Source organism: Dasypus novemcinctus, chromosome X (assembly GCF_030445035.2).
Source record: "Dasypus novemcinctus isolate mDasNov1 chromosome X, mDasNov1.1.hap2, whole genome shotgun sequence".
In the NCBI taxonomy this organism is placed as follows: Eukaryota; Metazoa; Chordata; class Mammalia; order Cingulata; family Dasypodidae; genus Dasypus; species Dasypus novemcinctus.
The window spans coordinates 100,092,098-100,111,827 of record NC_080704.1 but is presented as its reverse complement, the minus strand read 5'-3'; the positions used below and the strand labels follow the sequence as shown (position 1 = coordinate 100,111,827).

At 43.7% G+C, this 19,730-nt stretch overlaps 1 protein-coding gene across 4 annotated transcripts in view; it reads right to left on the bottom strand.

Moving 5' to 3' along the window:
• Positions 1–19,730, bottom strand: part of DIAPH2 (diaphanous related formin 2) — a 1,008,307-nt gene that overhangs the window by 132,748 nt on the left and 855,829 nt on the right. The window contains exon 28 of one of the 4 annotated variants that reach the window (XM_071212996.1): positions 2,819–2,945. The exons of the other annotated variants lie outside the window; for them this stretch is intronic. Coding sequence (XP_071069097.1) covers positions 2,920–2,945 — 26 coding nt within the window. The 3' untranslated portion in view covers positions 2,819–2,919. Of the gene's footprint in view, positions 1–2,818; positions 2,946–19,730 lie in introns of those variants that run through there. 4 annotated transcript variants of the gene reach the window in all.

The window sequence follows — 19,730 nt, the reverse complement described above, 5'->3', positions numbered from 1 at the left end:
TTGTGTACCTGGAAATAGAAACTTAGTTTTATTCTTAATCCATTCACCTATCGATTATTGAGAAGTGGCACTACTGCATGCATAGTTAATAGCAAACAAGGATAGATTATTTGGAGATAATGCAATGTAATAAAGATTTTAAGACCATGCAAAACAATTCATGCAACAAGCTCAGCTCCAATGTATATGATATGAAACATTCAGGTTAAGAAGAGAACACAGGATGCACTCCTAGGCCATGGGAGTGGCCATTCGCAAAAGGGCTATGCTTGGCCTAGCTCAGAGAGGCTTCCAGATATAATACTCACTGAGGAAACCTGAGTTTAATGCCAAAAAAAAGAAGCATGGATGACATCCTCTTGACAAGTGGCAGTACTGGTGTTAGCGCATTTAGAGGGGGTGGGAATCAGTTTGGAAATTAGAAAAAGCAAAGGATATTGCCTATCAAAGACAATGGAGAAACTGCAAGGAAAATTTCTGCTTCTCTTTTTTCTCACCATTTATTTGCCCCCTCACCAAGAACTGTGCCTTTCAAAGAGGAGTCCAGGGCTGATGTAGCATTAAAATAAGGAGGAAAGGTAGAGAATGTAGATGAATGCTTGGCATCAGGAGGAAGGGAAGGTTCAGGAATTGCCTCTTATGGTAGAGTTGGTTGTTAGTTAGCATTATGGATATGCTACCCACAATAACCACAGAAGAAAGGTACCGTACACAGGCCTTCTTCCCTCTTATGCTCACTTACCTTCCCTGGCTCCTTTACCCTACCCATGACATCTTTGTTGCTGTTGCTCAGGGTCAGCAGTTGAGTTGGAAAGCACTGGGAGAAGTTAACATTTATTGAGCACCTCCTGCTTGCCAGGCACTGTATTATGTGCAATATGTACATAATCTCAGTACATAGTCACAACATTCCTGAGCATTGGGTTTTATTTTCCCAAGTTTACAGATGAAGGAATAGAGGATTAGAAAAGTTAAGTAGCTTGGCCAAGGTCTAGTGAATGGCTGGATTATAATCTGAATACCAGTTTAAAATTGGGCTGAACACCAGTTTTCAAACCACATGATATTTTCATTAGGGAAATATTGTCAAGGAGGGACATATGCAGAAAATTTATGAAATTGGTCGCATTTTCTTTAGACATAGATCCTAGTTACACTTGTAGCTGAATATTTGGTTCTTGTCTCAAATAAGACCAGTAACACCACCGCACTTTTAAAAGAATGAGTGATTAATTTGTGGAAATATTCACTGGAATACTTTTAAGAGTTTTCAAATCATAGGGTTTGAAAATTTATGCTGTGCTCTAGGCATTATTTATCCTGAACCCTCTCATGCAAGTAGATATAAATCCTTTTCTTAAAGATCTCTGGTGAAAAACACTCCAGGCTCTTCCATAGTAATTTACCTCCCTGCTGAAAAAGCTTACAGATAGGTGTATGTGCCTTGTTAGGGCCAGTGACATGATGTCCAGTTTCAGTGAATTATAATTAAAATTATGATCTTCAAAGTGTCCCTAGAAATTAGACATATAAAGTTCCTGTGACTTCACTATTTCTCTAGGAGAGGCAGTGAAGTCTGAACATTTAAATGATGAGGTCTAGGATGGGTCTCACAGAGATTTTTATTTTGCATTTGGATTCACTTTATGACTTACTTAGATGACTGATCCCTAACTTAAGTGCAAATAATTGGAATGCTGAGAATTGACATAACTTTAAAAATTATCACAGTTGTTTTCAAATACCTCTCCTCTTCACCATAAATATCCTATCCTATATCTTATCCTATACTGTAACATTTTGCATATTTGTCTTTTGAACAAACCTGAATGCACAAATCTCATTCATACAAAGATAGAAAATTTTAAGTACTATATGAGTTATGCTCAACTTCTGTATTAAAAAAAATGGTATTTCTAGGTGATTTAAGTTAGAGAAACTCTAGAAATAGTAAATCAATGTAAATACACTGAAATTATATATATTACATACATATTGCACACACATATCATTCAGTGATAGAGAAATTGAAAAATAACAAAATTGAACAACTTTGGAAATTATGATGATAAAAGAAGTCATACAAACATAAAAAAATAAAATTAAAGAGAATGGGATCAGGGTTAAGAAAATATTGATGACTCTCAAAAACTGAATAGAAAGAAATCACTTCTGCTAGTAACAGGCAACAAGTATGGCTAGCCTAGTTGCTTTGGGCCTTAGTTAATATAATAGTCACTTCAATTATGACTAGTGTACATTTTTTGAAATAGTTTTCAGATGACAGGGATCATGCCTTAGGACATCTTTTGTATTTTGCTTATTGCCTGGTGGGCTGATCTGCGTATACTATCAAATAAGTGGAATTTGGAAATACACATTGTAGAATATATGTTTTCTTCCCAAGTCTATACATGGTTAACTGTTATGAAGTCAGTATTAAGGAGCATATACCATATACTTTGCCGGAAGGTGTTAGGGTAAAGAAAAAGGGGTTGGGCGAAATGCAATTTACTGGAAATTTGTGATTTGATTATCTTAAAAATTCATGCTGTACAATCATTCAAACCTGTTTAAAACAGTACTCAGGTTATTTATGTGGCTGAACTTGATTTAGCCCTTGTTGTGCAGGGATGATTTGCCATTGCAGAAAAGAAGAACAAAGGAAATTTTTTGAAATGTGTAAATAAATAACTATTATGCTGTATCTAGAACATGGAATAAGACAAAACCACAAATCAGTTCATTTATAATATTGGCTCAGAATTTTGTTACTGTAACTTAAAATGAAAATTTCAAGAAGTTAGACTACAGATATACACAAATCCCATTTTTATTTCACTGATTATCATGCAGATCATGATGACTGTGTCACATTCTTAAAATAAAGAAACAGGCTGGCTATTCCAGCACTTCATCTCAAGCTGCATTCTTTTCTTCTTTCTCTGTAAAGTAATAAATTAATGAATAAATGCTACTTACTATGATATAGATGTCCTTCATTATTAGACACTATTGAACTCAATAATGAATACATACTCATGAATGTGTACTCTTCTCAAAACATTGATTTAGACAGTCTATTCCATTAAATATAAGTTGATTTTTCTTCCAGGTATCAGCTAGGGAATTAACATTTTTGTCACTGGCCTTTTCACAATGTTTGTCCTAATGGGCACTACCTGGAAATAAAATCAACTTATGTTTAATGGAATAGATTTTGTAAATCTCCATTCTGGGAAGGGTATTGCTCCATGAAAAAGTAACTCATTCTAAATATTAGAAATGAACATAGATTCATAGATTTAACTGTAGCAAAATTTGGTGTTGAGTAAAAAAGAGCTAAAAAAACCTATACATTATTCTTTTTATTATATATTCACTTTATTTTATTGAGGATTCCAATAATTAGAGCCTGTACGCCAATCAGCAACTTGACATTTTCTTAGTTGAACTTTTGATTTTGGTCATTCTATAGGAGTTTCTTGAATATTTGATGAGGCCAGCTATGCAGCTGGTCTGTTCAAATTACAACAGGTATTAACAACAGATTACCTGTGGTTTGATCTAGTGTTTTGTTACACAGATTTGGTCTCAGTATCACAATCATTTAATTGGTTCATATGTATTAACTAATGTCAGTGTTAAAATATTTACACAAAAGCTAATAAATGGTGCACATTCACCATCATGGTGCATTATTCACAAGTAATAATCCACTAAAAAGTCCTTCGAGGTATTCTATTCATGCTCAACCAATAGATACACCAAAATCAAATGTAAAATAACATAAGCTTGTTAAATATAAAACAAGACACACTTGACAATATGGAAGCTATACAAGAAATAATTTTGCCATATTTTGTTAGACCAAAAAGGTGGGGAATGAGATGGTTAAGGACTTGTATATATGCTTAGATTTACACAGTGGTTTCTGATCTTGGTGATCAGTTAAGATGAACAAACATCTTAGTACCTTCTATGTTTCTGTCATTGTGGAAAGATACTGGGCTAATGAACATGACTGTCTTTGTGTACTCTGAATACCATTCCTTCCCCTTACCCCTAGGTGACTATGATGATTGCAAAGAGAACAGTAGCAGTAACATGGTAGTCAGAGGATGCCATAAAGAACATTACAATAATGGCCTTGTATTCTATGCTCTGGCAAGAACTGCCTTGGATTAGCTGTCTCTTGTGTGGACATGATGGCAGTAAGGATATAATGTAGAAAAATCCTAAATGGGAAAACTTTGCTTCTATCTACTTTTTATTTTTTTTATTTTTATTTTTTAAAGATTTATTTATTTATTTAATTCCCCCCCCTTCCCTGGTTGTCTGTTCTTGGTGTCTATTTGCTGCGTCTTGTTTCTTTGTCGGCTTCTGTTGTCGTCAGCGGCACGGGAAGTGTGGGCGGCGCCATTCCTGGGCAGGCTGCTCTTTCTTTTCACGCTGGGCGGCTTTCCTCACAGGCGCGCTCCTTGCGCGTGGGGCTCCCCCACGCGGGGGACACCCTTGCGTGGCACGGCACTCCTTGCGCGCATCAGCGCTGCGCATGGCCAGCTCCACACGGGTCAATTAGGTCTGGGGTTTGAACCGCGGACCTCCCATATGGTAGACGGACGCCCTAACCACTGGGCCAAAGTCCGTTTCCCATCTATCTACTTTTTAAAAATGTATTCTGCCAGCTTCATCTGATTGACAGCTCCTACAGACTGACCTAATGAATCTTTAGCCTGAGAACCTTCCACATTCCCTGATAAACAGTGAACTCAAGTTTTACTCTCGGCATCATCTCCTAAGCCCTAGAGATCTGACTGAAGTGGCATGGCCTCCAGATACCACTGCAAACATTTACTAAAGGCCAATCCCAGCAGGAATGTTGTCAAACTGATTTAAGTTTAGAGTCCCTCTGCAAATCAGCTCAAATCACATTGTTTTATGTTTAGATTAAGCATCTAATTGAGTATCCCTTTAGAAAATACATGGTTTCTCTGTTAAGACTTCCCAAAGGGGTAGAGTATTGTGTTTGAAAACACCATATAGTCACAAGTATGTAAGCAAATTATCTGCTTATTCTCCTCTAGATTGTGAAATATATTTTAAAGTTATTTTAATGTTTTTAAAAATCTACTGTTCTTCCTATAGCTATTTTATTTTTCTACTTCTTCCTCAGCCATTAAAGTCAGAGTATAATTATACAACAGGGAAAACGAGATGTAAGGCCAGGGCAAGAATGAGTCAGGGTGGTGAGTACCACCAAAATGTATTTCTTATACAAAGGGAGCCCCTGGGTCACAGCTAGAAGGGTTCTTATACACTGTATATCTTGTCTTAAAGTATAATTCCACAGGAAATGTGTGGAAACTGGTATACTAGACTATTAGGAAGAGGGAAGACAGTGAATTTGTTGCAAATTTTGCATAGCAAAAACAAAAAGAAGTAGTCTAACTATGATCAGTTTTCTAGAAATAGCAAGTGACTTACTTTGGAATTAAATGAGGATCATGGGACTTTATTTTGTGCACAGAAGCTATGGTTAACATTTCAAAGCTCAGAATCCACTTTTATGATGGACTAACATATGAGCTATTCTCAAAGTAAGTAAAACATTTACTGCTCTAAATTTGAGATAAAGGGAGGATTCATATTTTGCCACTTATATAGAATTCTAATTTTAGCTTTAAAATTGTCTTCCATTTCTCTTAGAAACTAGAATGACTAATCTAGATAGACTAATTAAAAAAAGCAACACAGGAATGGAGTTATTTTAATCAACAGGGAAAGAAAATATATATACACATCTTTTCTCAGTTCACTTCTTCAACAAAGTATATTGAATCCAATCATTTTGAACTTGTCAGCAGAAACATATAAATACACACCTACACACATATTCACACACACATGTATATTCAAGCTATACAGCTGTTACAATAAGACTGTATCTGAACCAGCAAGCAGCAGCTTGCAAAACCAGCAAGCACCAACAGATTTGGTAAATCATCTGTTTTTTTTTAATTTTTTTTTCTTTATTTTCTTTTAAATGTTACATTAAAAAAATATGAGGTCCCCATATACCCCCCACCCCACCAATGCCACCCCTCCCACATCAACAAACTCTTCCGTCATTGTGGCACATCCACTGCACCCAGCAAATACATTCTGGAGAACTGTTGCAGCACATGGACAGTGGTCCACATTGTAGTTCACTCTCCCCAGTCCATCCAGTGGGCCACAACAGGACACAGAGCATCAATCATCCGTCCCTGCAGCACCACCTAGGACAACTCCAAATCCTGAAAATGCCCCCACACCATATCTCTTCTTCTCTCTCCCGACCATCAGCAGCCACCGTGGCTACCCTCTCCACATCACTACTACAATTTCTTCCCTTACTAATCACAATACTTCCCCAGCAGAACACCAGTAAGTCCACTCTAATCCATACTCTGTTTCTCCATCTTGTGGACCTGAGATGGCTATGTCCAGTCCCCCTCTACATCTAGACGGGGTTTAGGTAAATCATCTATTTTGCTGAACCTCAATTACTCTCTTGGAGGCTTTCACAGTTATTTTGCCTAACTATGGTAAAAACAAAACAAAACAAAACAAAACGAACACTACTAAACAAAAAAAAAGTTCAAAATTCAAAAGCTGGGCAGGGTCATTCCTTTTACAGATGAGGAAATGTAGGCCCATGTATTAATCAGCCAAAGGGGTGTTGATGCAAAATACTAGGAATCGGTTGGTTTTTATAAAGGGGATTTATTTGGGGTAGGAGTTTACAGATACCAGGCCATAAAGCATAAGTTACTTCCCTCACCAAAGTCTATTTTCACGTGTTGGAGCAAGATGGCTGCCAATGTCTATGAGGGTTCAGACTTCTTGGGTTCCTCTGGGTTCAGCTCCTCTCTTTTCTCCACAGGTCAGCTGTAGACTATGAGGCTCTCCAGACTTTGCTGCTCTCTACAAGGTCAGCTGTAGACTCAGGTGAACGGCTCTGTCTCTCTCGCTGGAGTATCTACCATGTCTAAGGAGCTGTATCTACTCCTCTGTGTTCTTCTCCTGGCTCAGGTCCTCTCTTCCCAGGGCCTGCTTCTCTTTCTTCTGTGTGCTGACTTCCTGGGGCTTCCACTTAAGACTTCAGCGTCAAACTCCAACATCAATTCTCCAACATCAGAAAAGCCTCAATTCTGTTATTTGCCATGCCTTTTATCTGTGAATCCCCACCCACCAAGAGGAGGAGACTCAACGCCCTAATGATGTGGCCCAATCAAAGCCCTAATCATTACTCAATCATGCCCAGGTACAGACCAGATTACAAACATATTTCAATATCTATTTTTGGAATTCATAACAATGTCCAACTGCTACAGCCCAGCACCTAATATAGTCCTAATATAGCATCTGGTAATGTATTATTTATGTCACCAAACAGAAGATCTATGGAGAAACATACAATATGTTTAAAAGCACTGTTTGAATGCTAGGATTATGGGTATAGCAAATATGGCAGTCTATTTGCCTGCCCTTCCCATACATCTTTTTCAGAGAATTTGATTTTTTATACAGTCCCTGGAAGAAGCAGCAGTCCTACTCTCAATGGCATCTTGCCCCTTCCCTGGCTGATTGGACACGGGTTAGCCATCAGACCAAAGCAGGGCAAATCCATAGGCTAGGCTGGACCAGCTAGATTTTGTCATAAGAATTTTTTGGAGAGACCAATGTCATATAAGGATAGGTATTTAAAATAAGGGTCTTACTGTATCACAGCTGCGCAGCCAAGTGCAAGCAAAGGAAACCAATGGAGAAAAAGAGACAGAGATGAGTGAGACCATGCCTCCCTGGAAAAACAGAGAAGGAAACTTCCATTTCTAACTTTTCAGTTTTGTATCCAGTCCAAAGCACTCTGTGCTGTTTCTGGTCCTGGGATATCCAAAAGATTGCCTTTCATATCCTTGAATAAATTCCCCTTCACTCAAGCTAGTGTGAATAGACTTCTATTCCTTTTAAGCAAGCAAGCCCCAAGTCAAGGTATTACTGGGATTCTTTTCCTACATCTAGTTTTTCAATAGAAATAAAAAAAGTAAATTTTTAAATTGTCCAATGAATGGCTAAACGCCCCGGGAGATTAAGTGATTCACTCTAAGTTATTTAAATTGTGGCAGGTGAACTACAAGAATCGAACTTTCTTAACTCAGCATATGGCACATATCAACACAGACCCTGGAATCACACTGCCTATTTTTTGACCTTGGAAGTGTTAATTAACCTCGGTGTGCAACAATTTACCCCTTGATAATAATAGTACCTAACCTACCTTACAGAGTTGTTGTGAGAATTAAATTAGTTACTACATGCTACAAATGGAAGCAGTTGATTGAACCAGCAAGGAACCTGACCTGAAGATGAGCCATCCTAGGCTGGTCAGAGACCTAGAACTTGGTACAAAAAAATGATGGCCAAATAATATTCCTCTCATAGAAGTGTGGAATTAGAATCCAAAAATATTTGTCTGAAAGACCAGGGGTTGTTCCACAGACCCTTTTGTAAGTCAGGTGAAAACCATGGACCGCTTACTAAGTCCATACTATACTCTGCATTATTTAATAAATATATTACACCAGCACCAACATGACCTCACAAGAATAATGTTGTTGTTGTTTTTTTTTTATTTCAATTCAAACTCATCGACCCCTTGTTAAGAACCCCTGCCCTAGAGCCATCTTGAACGTATAACAAAAATCCTGTTTCCAGGAAAATAGGTCTAGATGTACAATGTTTCCTGTCTGGATTCGCTTAAGCCTTTCTATACTTCTTCAATAAACACCAACTTTTAAATAGCTTTTTGCTCTGTGCAATCAAAAGAGGCCTAATTATGTAAAACACTTATTAATATTACCTTAGCTTTTAGAATGAAAATTTAATGTAATTACATATAGAGAGCATAGAAAGTAGGGGATGTCTATATATATTTCCTATCTCCAACATATTTTTCTAGGATTTAACACTGCTTTTACTGCACCTTCAATGCAATACTCTCATTTCTTTCTGGGTAAAAGTGCTTTATCACCATCTTATCACCAGGAACTAAATGGGGCAGATCTTAAGAATGAGCAGTTAATCATTCTGTATCCATATAGCATCATGGGATTCATTTTGTTTAACATGATAGCTAATAGTTTAAGTCTGCATTCTGCCAATTAAAATGTGAATTTAAAAAAATTTTTAATTTAATTGCCTCTTTTAATGATACATAGATCACAAAAAATATTACATTAAAAAAATATAAGAGGTTCCCATATACCCCACACCCCACTCAACTCCTCCCACATCAACAACCTCTTTCATCATTGTGGCACATTCATTGCATTTGGTGAATACATTTTGCAGCATTGCTGTACTACATGGATTCGAGTTTAAATTGTAGTTTACACTCTCCCCCAGTACATTCAGTGGGATATGGCAGGATATATAATGTTCAGCATCTGTAACTGCAATATCATTTAGGACAACTCCAAGTCCCAAAAATGCCCCACATCACATATCTTCTTCCCTCTCCCTGCCCTCAGTAACTACTGTGGCCCCTGTCTCCACATCAATGATACAGTTTCTTCCATTGCTAGAGTCACAATAGTTCTATAGTAGAATATCAGTAAGTCCACTCTAATCCATATTTTATTCCTCCATCCTGTGGACACTGGGATGGTGATGTCTACTCTGCTTCTAAATCGAGAGGGGGCTTAGACCCCACATGGTTAATGAAAATGTTCTTTATTGAGATCCTATACCCTTACAAGGCTAACCAAACTCTAGGATTTATTCTATAATTAGCACCCTGAAAATATTTTTTTTAAAACAGCAAAACAGCAACCTGCACAAACTAGAGACCACTGCAAATTGTAAACAACTTCAGGTGATTTATAGGAAAAGAATTCTACAATGCTTCCGTACTGTCAGGATGTAAACAGGTTTTAGGCTATTTAGTTAAATAATTATAAAACTCACTTAACTGAATGAGAATGAGGAATGTCAGACAAATGCTTATAAGAGGCTAATTAATTCACATAAACTAGGCAGTTCAGTTGAAAATGGACTCATTATTACAGGCTACCAAAACTTTGTTTCTTAGTATTGTCCTCTTTTCCCCATCAGTTTCAACTTGCTGCAGCTCTACTCCCAACAGCAAATGCCAGGAGGCAGAAGTATTTAAAAGGAAATGTGAGCTAAAGGAATTTTGCAAGGGTACATCAGGGTTACAAAGATATCTGCTGGAACACTGAAATGGAAAGATCATTTATTAGTATACCATCGTTTATAACATCCCAAAGGGTTTAATATTTTCATTACATGCACAAACATACTCCCTCTTCCTTTTCAAATGCCTCATTACAGGTAAGCCTGGAGCCTTCTTCTTAAAAAGCTTTCGTCTGAAATTATTAATAATTTGAAGTTCCCTAAAGGCTAAGGATATTATAGTCAAAATCATCAATATGTATACATACTTATATACTCTCTTTTAAGGTATTTTAAATAGCACAGCATTTAGTGGGACAAGTAAAGAATTTATAAGCTATATATGGAACAGCCTACAGGAAGATGGCTCTAAGATATCCCAGGCTCTAAGGAAACAGCTCTTGAAGCATATTAGGTGTGTGTAATAGGCTGTAATAGGATTATGAGTTTGGGTTTAGCCTGTCCATCATTTCAAAATCCCCATAACTAAAGAGAATATCTTCATAGGGGTCTGAGTTTAATATTGAATCTGCTTTATTCGAGTCTTCCTATTTTTTTTAATGCTGAGTGCTAATCAGCTCCATCCACTTTCTTCATGCTTGTCAATAAGGTAACTTGGAAGCCAAGAGCCTCCTGAATTATGGATTAACCAGTTCTGTAACAGTGTGTTCAAGCAACCTAGTCTGCTAAATCCAAATTATAATGTTATTATGGACACATGAAAGCATAAATATACTCTTTTGTTATCTTCTGCTTACAAGCAGAAAAATAACTTCCTGCAAGTAAATTGCCTGTTTTTGATGTGCTAATGAACATTTTAGATATGCAAAATTAAAATACTTCCTCTTTTGTGTGTGTGTTAACATAGCCTATTGAATTTACAATATCTGCTACCAAAAAAAAAAAAGGACAAAGTAGCCATAAGAACGTTTTGAACACAGAAAAAAAAAGTTTAAAGATTGAAAAGATTGAACCTGACTGGCATGAGTTCCCTCACTTAATTTCACTCTTACTGAACCTGAATTTCAACCTCCATGGGCATTGCCATCACTTTCCTATTCTTATTATTTCAATCGACTCGGTCCTTCTGCAGTGAGAGCTTAGGATGGCCCCATAGGGTCATAAATTCTAGATTCAGAAGCTATAAACTGACGTAGCTCACTCATTTCTCAAGCAAATTAACTGAAATCCAAAGGTCAATTGACCTATTCAAGGTCATCTAAACTAGTTCGTAGTAGCATTGGCAAATTAAAATCAAAGTCTCTTGAGTCCCTACTCAATGTTACGTCACATCTACTTACCACCATAAACATCCCACTCCACCATGCTCAAACTAGATTGCCTCCCTAGGCTGCTTGGCTAATCCCTCCAATAATCCAGGATTCCCTTACCCAGACATTACTTTTCTTAGTCTTGTGGAATGGAACTATGGCCAAGTACTGAAAAAACTCAACTTGGCTGTGTCTATTGTGTGCTCCCTGTTGCGGGTTGAACTGTGTCCCACAAAAAGGTATGCTAAAGTCCTAACACTAGGTACCTGTGAATCTTATTTGGGAATTGTCTTTGCAGATGTAATCAAGTTAAGATGACATCATACTGGAGGAGGGTGGGCTCTAAATATGACTGGTGTCCTTATAAAGAGAATGAGATTTGGATACTGAGACATGGAGGAGGGACAAAGGGAAGAAAGCTATGTGAAGATGGAGGCAGAGATTGAAATGCTGCAGCTACAAGTCAAAGAATGCCAAGGATTGTTGACCACCAGAAGCTAGGAAGAGGCACGGAAGGATTCTTCCCTAATCCCTTTGGTGGGGCATGTCCCTGCCAATACCTTGATTTCAGACTTCTAGTTTCCAGAACTGTGTGGAAATAAATTTCTATTGGTTTAAACTACTATTTAGTTTAGAGACGACAGGTAACAGTAATAATGTAATATTTTTGTAGCAAAGGCAAAGAAGGCACTATATCAATGGTAAAGGTAAAAAAAAGAATATGGGATTTATTAATAGTTTTATGAGATATGAATGTGATCAAGCATTTTTTTTCATTTTATTAATTAACAAGGAGGCTTTGGTCATGCCATTTAACCAATCTGTGCTTATTTATTCATCTTTTGGAAGACTGGGGAAATGAGTTTGCTTTTAGAATTAAATAAGATAGATGTGCCTGGACAGGATTTTTAAAAAAGTAATGCTTGAGACTGTCTCCCAAGAGTTTTACCATCTGTATTTGCCTAGACATCAATTATCTTCTATCCTACTTGTTGTATCCTAACCTAAAATCTGCCCACTTCCCTAGTAACAGCTAACGACACAAGACCACAAGTCCGCCCACGAGTCTCTGCCAACCCCCAGCCGCCCCGTAACCATCACTCCTCCTGCTCTACCCCCGCCCCCCTCATTCTCTATATAAACCCCTGCACTTCTGTAATAAATTAGACTTGCTCTGCACTCCAGACTGTCTCCGTGGTCTCTCCTTACCACGCGTCCTCCCACGCCTTAGAAGCCCCGCTCTGGCCCACTCCTCGCTTGGGTCTTAGAGCATCATCGTCGGCCGTGCCAGCCCCTCCGTCTACCCCCGCTGACCCCCAACCCCTCAGGGAGCGAGCAGCCCGTCATCTGGCGCCCGAACAGGGACCCCCCGCGGTGTCCGGTTCCCACCCGTTGCTGCCCCTCGTCTCTTCAGTCGCCGCGCTTCTAAGGTAAGGACCCCTCGTTACCGGCCCCAGGCGAAGGTCATGGGCGGGCGCCTATCCTCCTGTCAGGCACCCCAAGTTAGGGCACTAGCTGCCTTACTTGATACGAACCAAGTTAAAGTCTCCTTGCGACAGCTCCAAAAGTACTGGGACCTTCTGTTGCCCTTTAATCCGTGGCTAGCCACCTGCCACCTTTGGAGCCCAGACACTTACTCGCGTCTCATTGATCGCGTCACCTCCTCTATGGAGCATGATGGCAAGTCGTTTCCCCCCGGCCTCCTGCCCACCCTCGTGGCCATCCGCGCCTGCCTCCTTGGTGCGCCAGCCCCAAAGGACGCTTACCAAATTTCCGCCGGGACTGCTGCGCGGCCGCTCGACTGCGACCCTGATGACGAAAACACTCCCAACTCAGATACTGAGTCCTTATCCGAGCAGCTCAATGCCGATCTTGAGCGTCACCCTCTTCCACCGCCTCAAAATGGCGAACTTCCCCCCTCTTCTCCACCCGAAGGCGGGGAGTCCCCACCCACAAATCCTCAAGATGGCGAACTTCCGCCTTCTTCCTCGCCCGAAAAAGGGAAGCATGAGCCTTCCGGTAAAGAGTCGGCCTCTCTCTACTCGCCTCTTCCTGCCACGCCACCATCCTGGTGTAGACCGGAAGAGAAGCCGCCGCCATCTTGGTATAGACAGGAAGAGAGGCCGCCACCATCTTGGTATAGACAGGAAGAGAGGCTGCCGCCATCTTGGTATAGACAGGAAGAGAGGCCGCCGCCATCTTGGTGTAGACCGGAAGAGGGGCCGCCTCCATCTTGGTATAGACAGGAAGAGAGGCCGCCGCCATCTTGGTGTAGACCGGAAGATAGGCCTCCGCCATCTTGGTGTAGACCGGGAGAGGGGCCGCCGCCATCTTGTTATAAACGGGAAAACCAACCGCCACCATCTCAGCACACGCCGACAGGAAAGCCGCCATGTTGCCAACCACCGCCATCTTATACAACTTCATGGCAGGCCACGAATTCCTGGACGCCCCAACATCCTCGTGTTCTCGTCCAGCCAACTACGCACCTCTTTCCCTTAAATCCGGTGCCCACTGCAGCGCGCCCACAAGAATGGTTCCCATTTACCAACGACGAAATGGAAACGCTTCGAAAAGCCGTTAAAGAAGATGGAGTTGGCAGCCCTTATGCACAACAGCTGTTAGAAGAACTAGGAGCCCAACTCGTCCTCCCATATGACTGGATCTCCTTAGCCCGAGCCATTCTTACACCAGGCCAATTCATTGAATGGAGAGCACACTTCCAAGCCGAAGCAGAAAGGCAAATGGCCAACAACACTCGCACAGGCGTTAATGACCATCCGGATGCCTACACCGGTACCAGCACCTTTGTCGATCCAGCGCTGTACCGCAATGTCGACCCAGGATTCTGGCAACGACTGAAAACTATCGCCTTGCAAGCTTACCAAAATGTTTCCACTACGCGTCCTACTAAAATCACCCAACTCACTCAGGGCAAAGATGAGGACTTTGCCACCTTTGTGGCCCGCGTTCTTGAAGCCTGTCAACGTAAAGTTCGCGGGGAAGAAGCCCAACTTGCCCTTGCAAAAGACCTCATCATAGAGGGCAGCCTTGAAGCCTGCCGCCAAATCATCTCAACTATGCGAGACAAAGCCATCCATGACTGGGTTCTTGCATGCCGCGAAATAGACCCACAGGCCAAAACATTAGCCAATGCCTTTGCATCAGCTATGGCAGTCTCGTCCGGATGCTTCCGATGTGGAGAGACAGGTCACTTCGCCCGCGACTGTCCTCAACCACCAACAAACCAAGCGCCTCGTCTGCCGCCTGTATCTCGTCCTCAAGGCCGCGCAAGAGGACCTTCTACCCCGTGCCCGCGATGCGGAAAAGGATTTCACTGGGCCCGTGACTGCCGCTCAGCAAACCCTCGGCAACCTTTAAACTCCCAGCGGGGCAAGCCTCAGCCCCGCCCCCAAGAGGCCACCCATCAGAGAAACCCCAAGCCTTGATGTGGACAGTTCCCATCAAAAGCGCCTCCAAGCCCGTCATGGAGCTCAAAATCGAAGGGCAATGGTTAGAGGGACTCCTCGACTCCGGTGCTGAAGTCTCCTGCATTCCCTTTGAAATTGCTGCCTTCAATCACTGGGCTCTTGAGCAGGGGCCTCAAGTAATTGGGGCCACAGGCTCCGCCGAGTCCTGGAGATGCGCCACTCCTATCAAATGGGAGGACCGAGAGGGCCGACACGGTCGCTTCCGCCCCCTCATCCTCTCCACCGTTGGCGGCATCCTCTGGGGCATAGACATCCTCAGCCAAACGGGAGCCATCCTAACTACCGAAGCCCTTTCGCTCAATCTGCCCCCCCCCCCCCTTATAGGGGCCACTGCTCCCATCACAACGCCTGACCCTATCCCTCTGGATTGGGACACAGAGGAGCCCATCTGGGTCGAGCAGTGGCCCTTGCCAGCCTACAAACTGCAAGCCCTCTCTGCTCTCGTCGAGGAGCAATTACAGGCAGGGCACATTGAGCCATCCACCAGTCCCTATAATTCGCCTATCTTTGTAATCAGCAAGAAAGGCACTGGTAAATACCGCCTTCTCCACGACCTGCGTGAGATCAACAAGCACATCAAGCCAATGGGGTCACCTCAACCAGGATGCCCGCACCCCACTGCAGTCCCGCAGCATATGCATGCGGCAATCATCGACATCAAGGACTGCTTTTTCTCCATCCCTCTCCATCCACGAGACTGCCCGCGGTTCGCCTTCACTGTGCCACGCACAAACCACCAGGGCGCAGCACAACGTTTCAAGTGGAGAGTCCTCCCTCAAGGGATGCGCAACAGCCCAGCTATTTGTCAGCTTTATGTAAACCAAGCCGTTAATCCACTTCGTGAAGAAACAAATGGACAAACCTACATTATTCATTACATGGATGACCTTCTTCTCGCTGCCAACGACCCGCGCAAGCTCGAGGCTCTCGTCAGCACGCTCTTACATAACCTTGCTCAAATTGGTCTTACTGTTCAGTCAGACAAAATTCGCCTTCAAATCCCCTTTCAGTTTTTGGGGTTCCACTTCCATCATTATGTCAAGCCAGTGGCACCAAAGCTTCGAGTTGCGCCAAAAATGTCGCTTACAGAACTGCAACAGCTCTGCGGCCAAATTAATTGGCTGCGCTCAGCTCTCCCAATCACAACGGCCCAAATGCAACCTCTTTTCGAGCTTCTTCAAACAAAAAATTTTCCTGCCAATGCGGTCACCCGCTCCATCACCATTACCCCTGCTGCGCGAGCAGCCGTACAAGACGTCAATGAGGCTCTTCAAGCCTGTCGCTTCGAGCGCTACGCTCCAGGACAGCCAATCCTTGCGTTAGTTCTTCCCACCCCAGTCACGCCTACCGGACTTCTTTGGCAAGATGGGCCGTTGCTTTACCTACATACCTCCAAAAGCAAGCTTCCAAAAATTTGCCCTTTCACGAGGGCATGGATCACCCTCGCTTCCGATCTTGTGGGACTTTGGGTGCATACCTATGGAGTTCCTCCTTCTACAATTATCTGGCCTTTTGATGCCAAGGCCACCACCAACTTACTCATGTACAATGAAGATATGCAAATACTTGTAGAAACATTCCAAGGCTCCTTTGACAATCATTATCCTCACCATCGACTACTTCAAGGCCTTTCACGGCTCACACTCTCCTCCCCGTTCCATCCGCTGCCAGCCCGCAAGCCCATTCCGTCTGCCGCGACGGCTTTCACCGATGCTTCCAAGACCTCATACGCAGCTGTCATTTACATCTCAGGATCACCTGAGCCGCGAACTCTTGTGTTCGCAAACGCATTCTCTGTTCAGGTAGGAGAGCTCCTCGCAGTCGCCACTGCTTTGCACACCTACCCTAACCAACCGCTCAACGTATTCACAGATAGTCTCTACACTATGCAAGTGTGCCATGCTCTGCCGTTGGCCACCTTCTTTCCAACAGACACCGCTATTGACAGAGCGCTCCAATTTCTGCAGCGCCAACTAGAGTCCAGACGGTCGCCCTGGTTCATCGCTCACATTCGAAGTCACTCTAGCTTACCTGGACCTCTCGCCCATGGTAATGACATGGCAGACCAAGCTGTCTCCTCCGCATGTTGCGCCGTGCTCTCACGTGTAAATTATCACGAAGGACTAGTCAATGAATCACGGCTCGGAAACCTCATCAACCAAGCAAAATTACTTCATTCACAGTTCCATTTCTCCGCCCGTTCCATTCGCAAACTTTTCCCAGACTTACCTATAGAAACCTGCAAACACTTGGTGTGTTCCTGCTGTACATGCGCGCCTCTGCTCCCTCTTGGACCACTTCAACCCCAAGGAGCTAACCCTCGAGGCCTTTGCCCAAACTCCAGATGGCAACTAGATGTCACCCATGTTAATTCTTTCGGGCGCCTAAAATTCTTGCATGTAGCAGTGGACACCTTCTCACACATGTGCTTTGCCATACCGCAAACTGGAGAAACCGCCAAACACGCCATCAAAGCCCTTCGACAGGCCATCCTCTTCATGGGAGTCCCCTGGGACCTAAAAACAGACAATGGACCAGCATAGCAAAAAGGCATAGCTCCGCCTTTGCCGCCTTTTTGCAACTCTATAATATCAAACACCATTTTGGCCTCCCTTACAACCCCCAAGGACAGGGTGTTGTAGAAAGAACCAACCAGGACCTCAAGCTGCTCATCCAAAAAGAGCAAGCCACCTCTCCTCACAAGTCACCAGCTGACATCATCACTGCCTGCCTTATACACCATAATCTCCTCTCCTTTGACAAAGAAGGCCTTTCCCCCACTCATAAGCACTGGGGTCCCATGTGGCAGCCCTCCCAAGTTCCCCTCGTGCACTGGAAGGACCCCCTCACTAGCCGCTGGCAAGAGCCAGCCCCCCTCCTTGCCCAAGGGCGAGGATTTGCTTGTGTCTTTCCAGATTCTGAGCCTCAACCATTGTGGATTCCTGCGCGTTGCATCCGACCTGCCACTGACCCCCTCGTGCCGCCATCTGACAAACACCCTACGCCGCCCGCGCTGGACAACGTCGCACCTTTTGCAGTGATCAAGTTCCAGCCCTCATCGTCACAGCCAGAGAACGCTGCGCCCGCGCTATCAAGCAACAGTCCACCACCGAGCACCCCTCCTTCGTCTGCCCCCCGAGATGACAGCACCGATAGAGCAGAAGACTGAAGCTCGTCTATATCCAGTCCTTCTCCTTCTCATTCCTCTTCTCCAGCCTGCCTTCTCCAACCCACTCCATCAGCCTTTTAATTGGACTCTCTCCCTTTGGCAGCAGGAAAAGCTTCTCCTCGCGAACGTAACTGCCTCCGCCCCTTCCTTTACAACAAATCTCTGTAACCTCACTGGACTCATTAAGAGCCCGTCCTCTAGCCCTTCCTATAAACCATGTATGGGCTCACCCGCCGCTAGCGAGTGGGGAGGGCGCAGCCCCTCTGTCTCAGGCTTCTACATCTGCCCATCCTCCGCCAGAGGATGCCATAACCCTACAGACTATTACTGCCCCTCCTGGGGATGCGAAACCATAGCCTATGGGTGGTCTGGCGCCCCCAACAAAGACCCATACCTCATCTTGACTGAGACTAAGGGCTGGAACAGCATAACCCTCACGGTCAAAAATCCCTCAAACGATGTCTGGCTGTCTGGCCGCACGTGGGGAGTCCGCTTATTTGCCACCGGATACGACTATGGCGCCTTTATCATTATAAAAAAGAAGCCAATTCCCGCTCATTCCACCCCAGTAGGCCCAAATCAAGTTCTCAATCCTCCACAGGCTCAGCCTCCCTCTCCGCCCCGCTCTGCCTCGCCCTCTCCTTCGCCCGGCACCTCTCTCACAACTGCCCCCCTTAGCTCCCACTACCCCAAGCCTCGCTTACCCCCCACTCAGTACTCCAGCCCCCTCATTAACCTAATCAGAGCCGCATACACCTCTCTAAACTCCTCCCACCCCAACCTCACTGCAAGCTGCTGGCTTTGTCTCTCCCCCTCCCTTCCTCTATATGAGCCCGTCGCCACAAACTTCACCTTCAGCGAATCCTCTGAAAATTCCCCCACCGGATGCAACTGGAACACCTCCTTTGTCCCCTTAACCTTCCAATCTGTTTCCTCCACAGGGCGCTGTGTTCATTCTCGCCAAGGTTCCCATCCCCTCCTAGATGTCTGCTCCAATTACTCCTCTCCCAACGCTTCCGCCAAATTCTTAATTCCTCATAACACCTCCCAATGGCTTTGTACCTCCACGGGATTAACCCCCTGCCTCAACGTCGCCACCCTCAATGCCACAAATGAAACCTGTCTACTCATTCTCCTAGCCCCTCGAGTCCTTTTTCACAGTGACGAAGAGTTCTTCTCCGCCCTTCAGAGTCAAAAACTCCCTGCTCACCTCCAGAAAAGAGAACCTATCACCGTCCTCACAGTTGCTACCCTTCTAGGTCTCGCCGGAGCAGGCACAGGAATCGCCGCCCTTGCCACACAATCCTCTTCCCTTTCCTCCCTCAGGCAAGCTGTCGACAGTGATATCTCCCACCTCCAAGTCGCTATCTCCCATCTTAAAAACTCTCTCAATTCCCTTTCTGAAGTAGTTCTCCAAAACCGCCGGGGCCTTGACCTTCTCCTCTTCAAAGAGGGAGGCCTTTGTGCTGCCCTTGGAGAAGAGTGCTGTATATACGCCAATTCTACTGGCCTTGCCAAGGACAACTTAAGAAAGGTCCGAGAAGGACTAGAGCGGCGCCA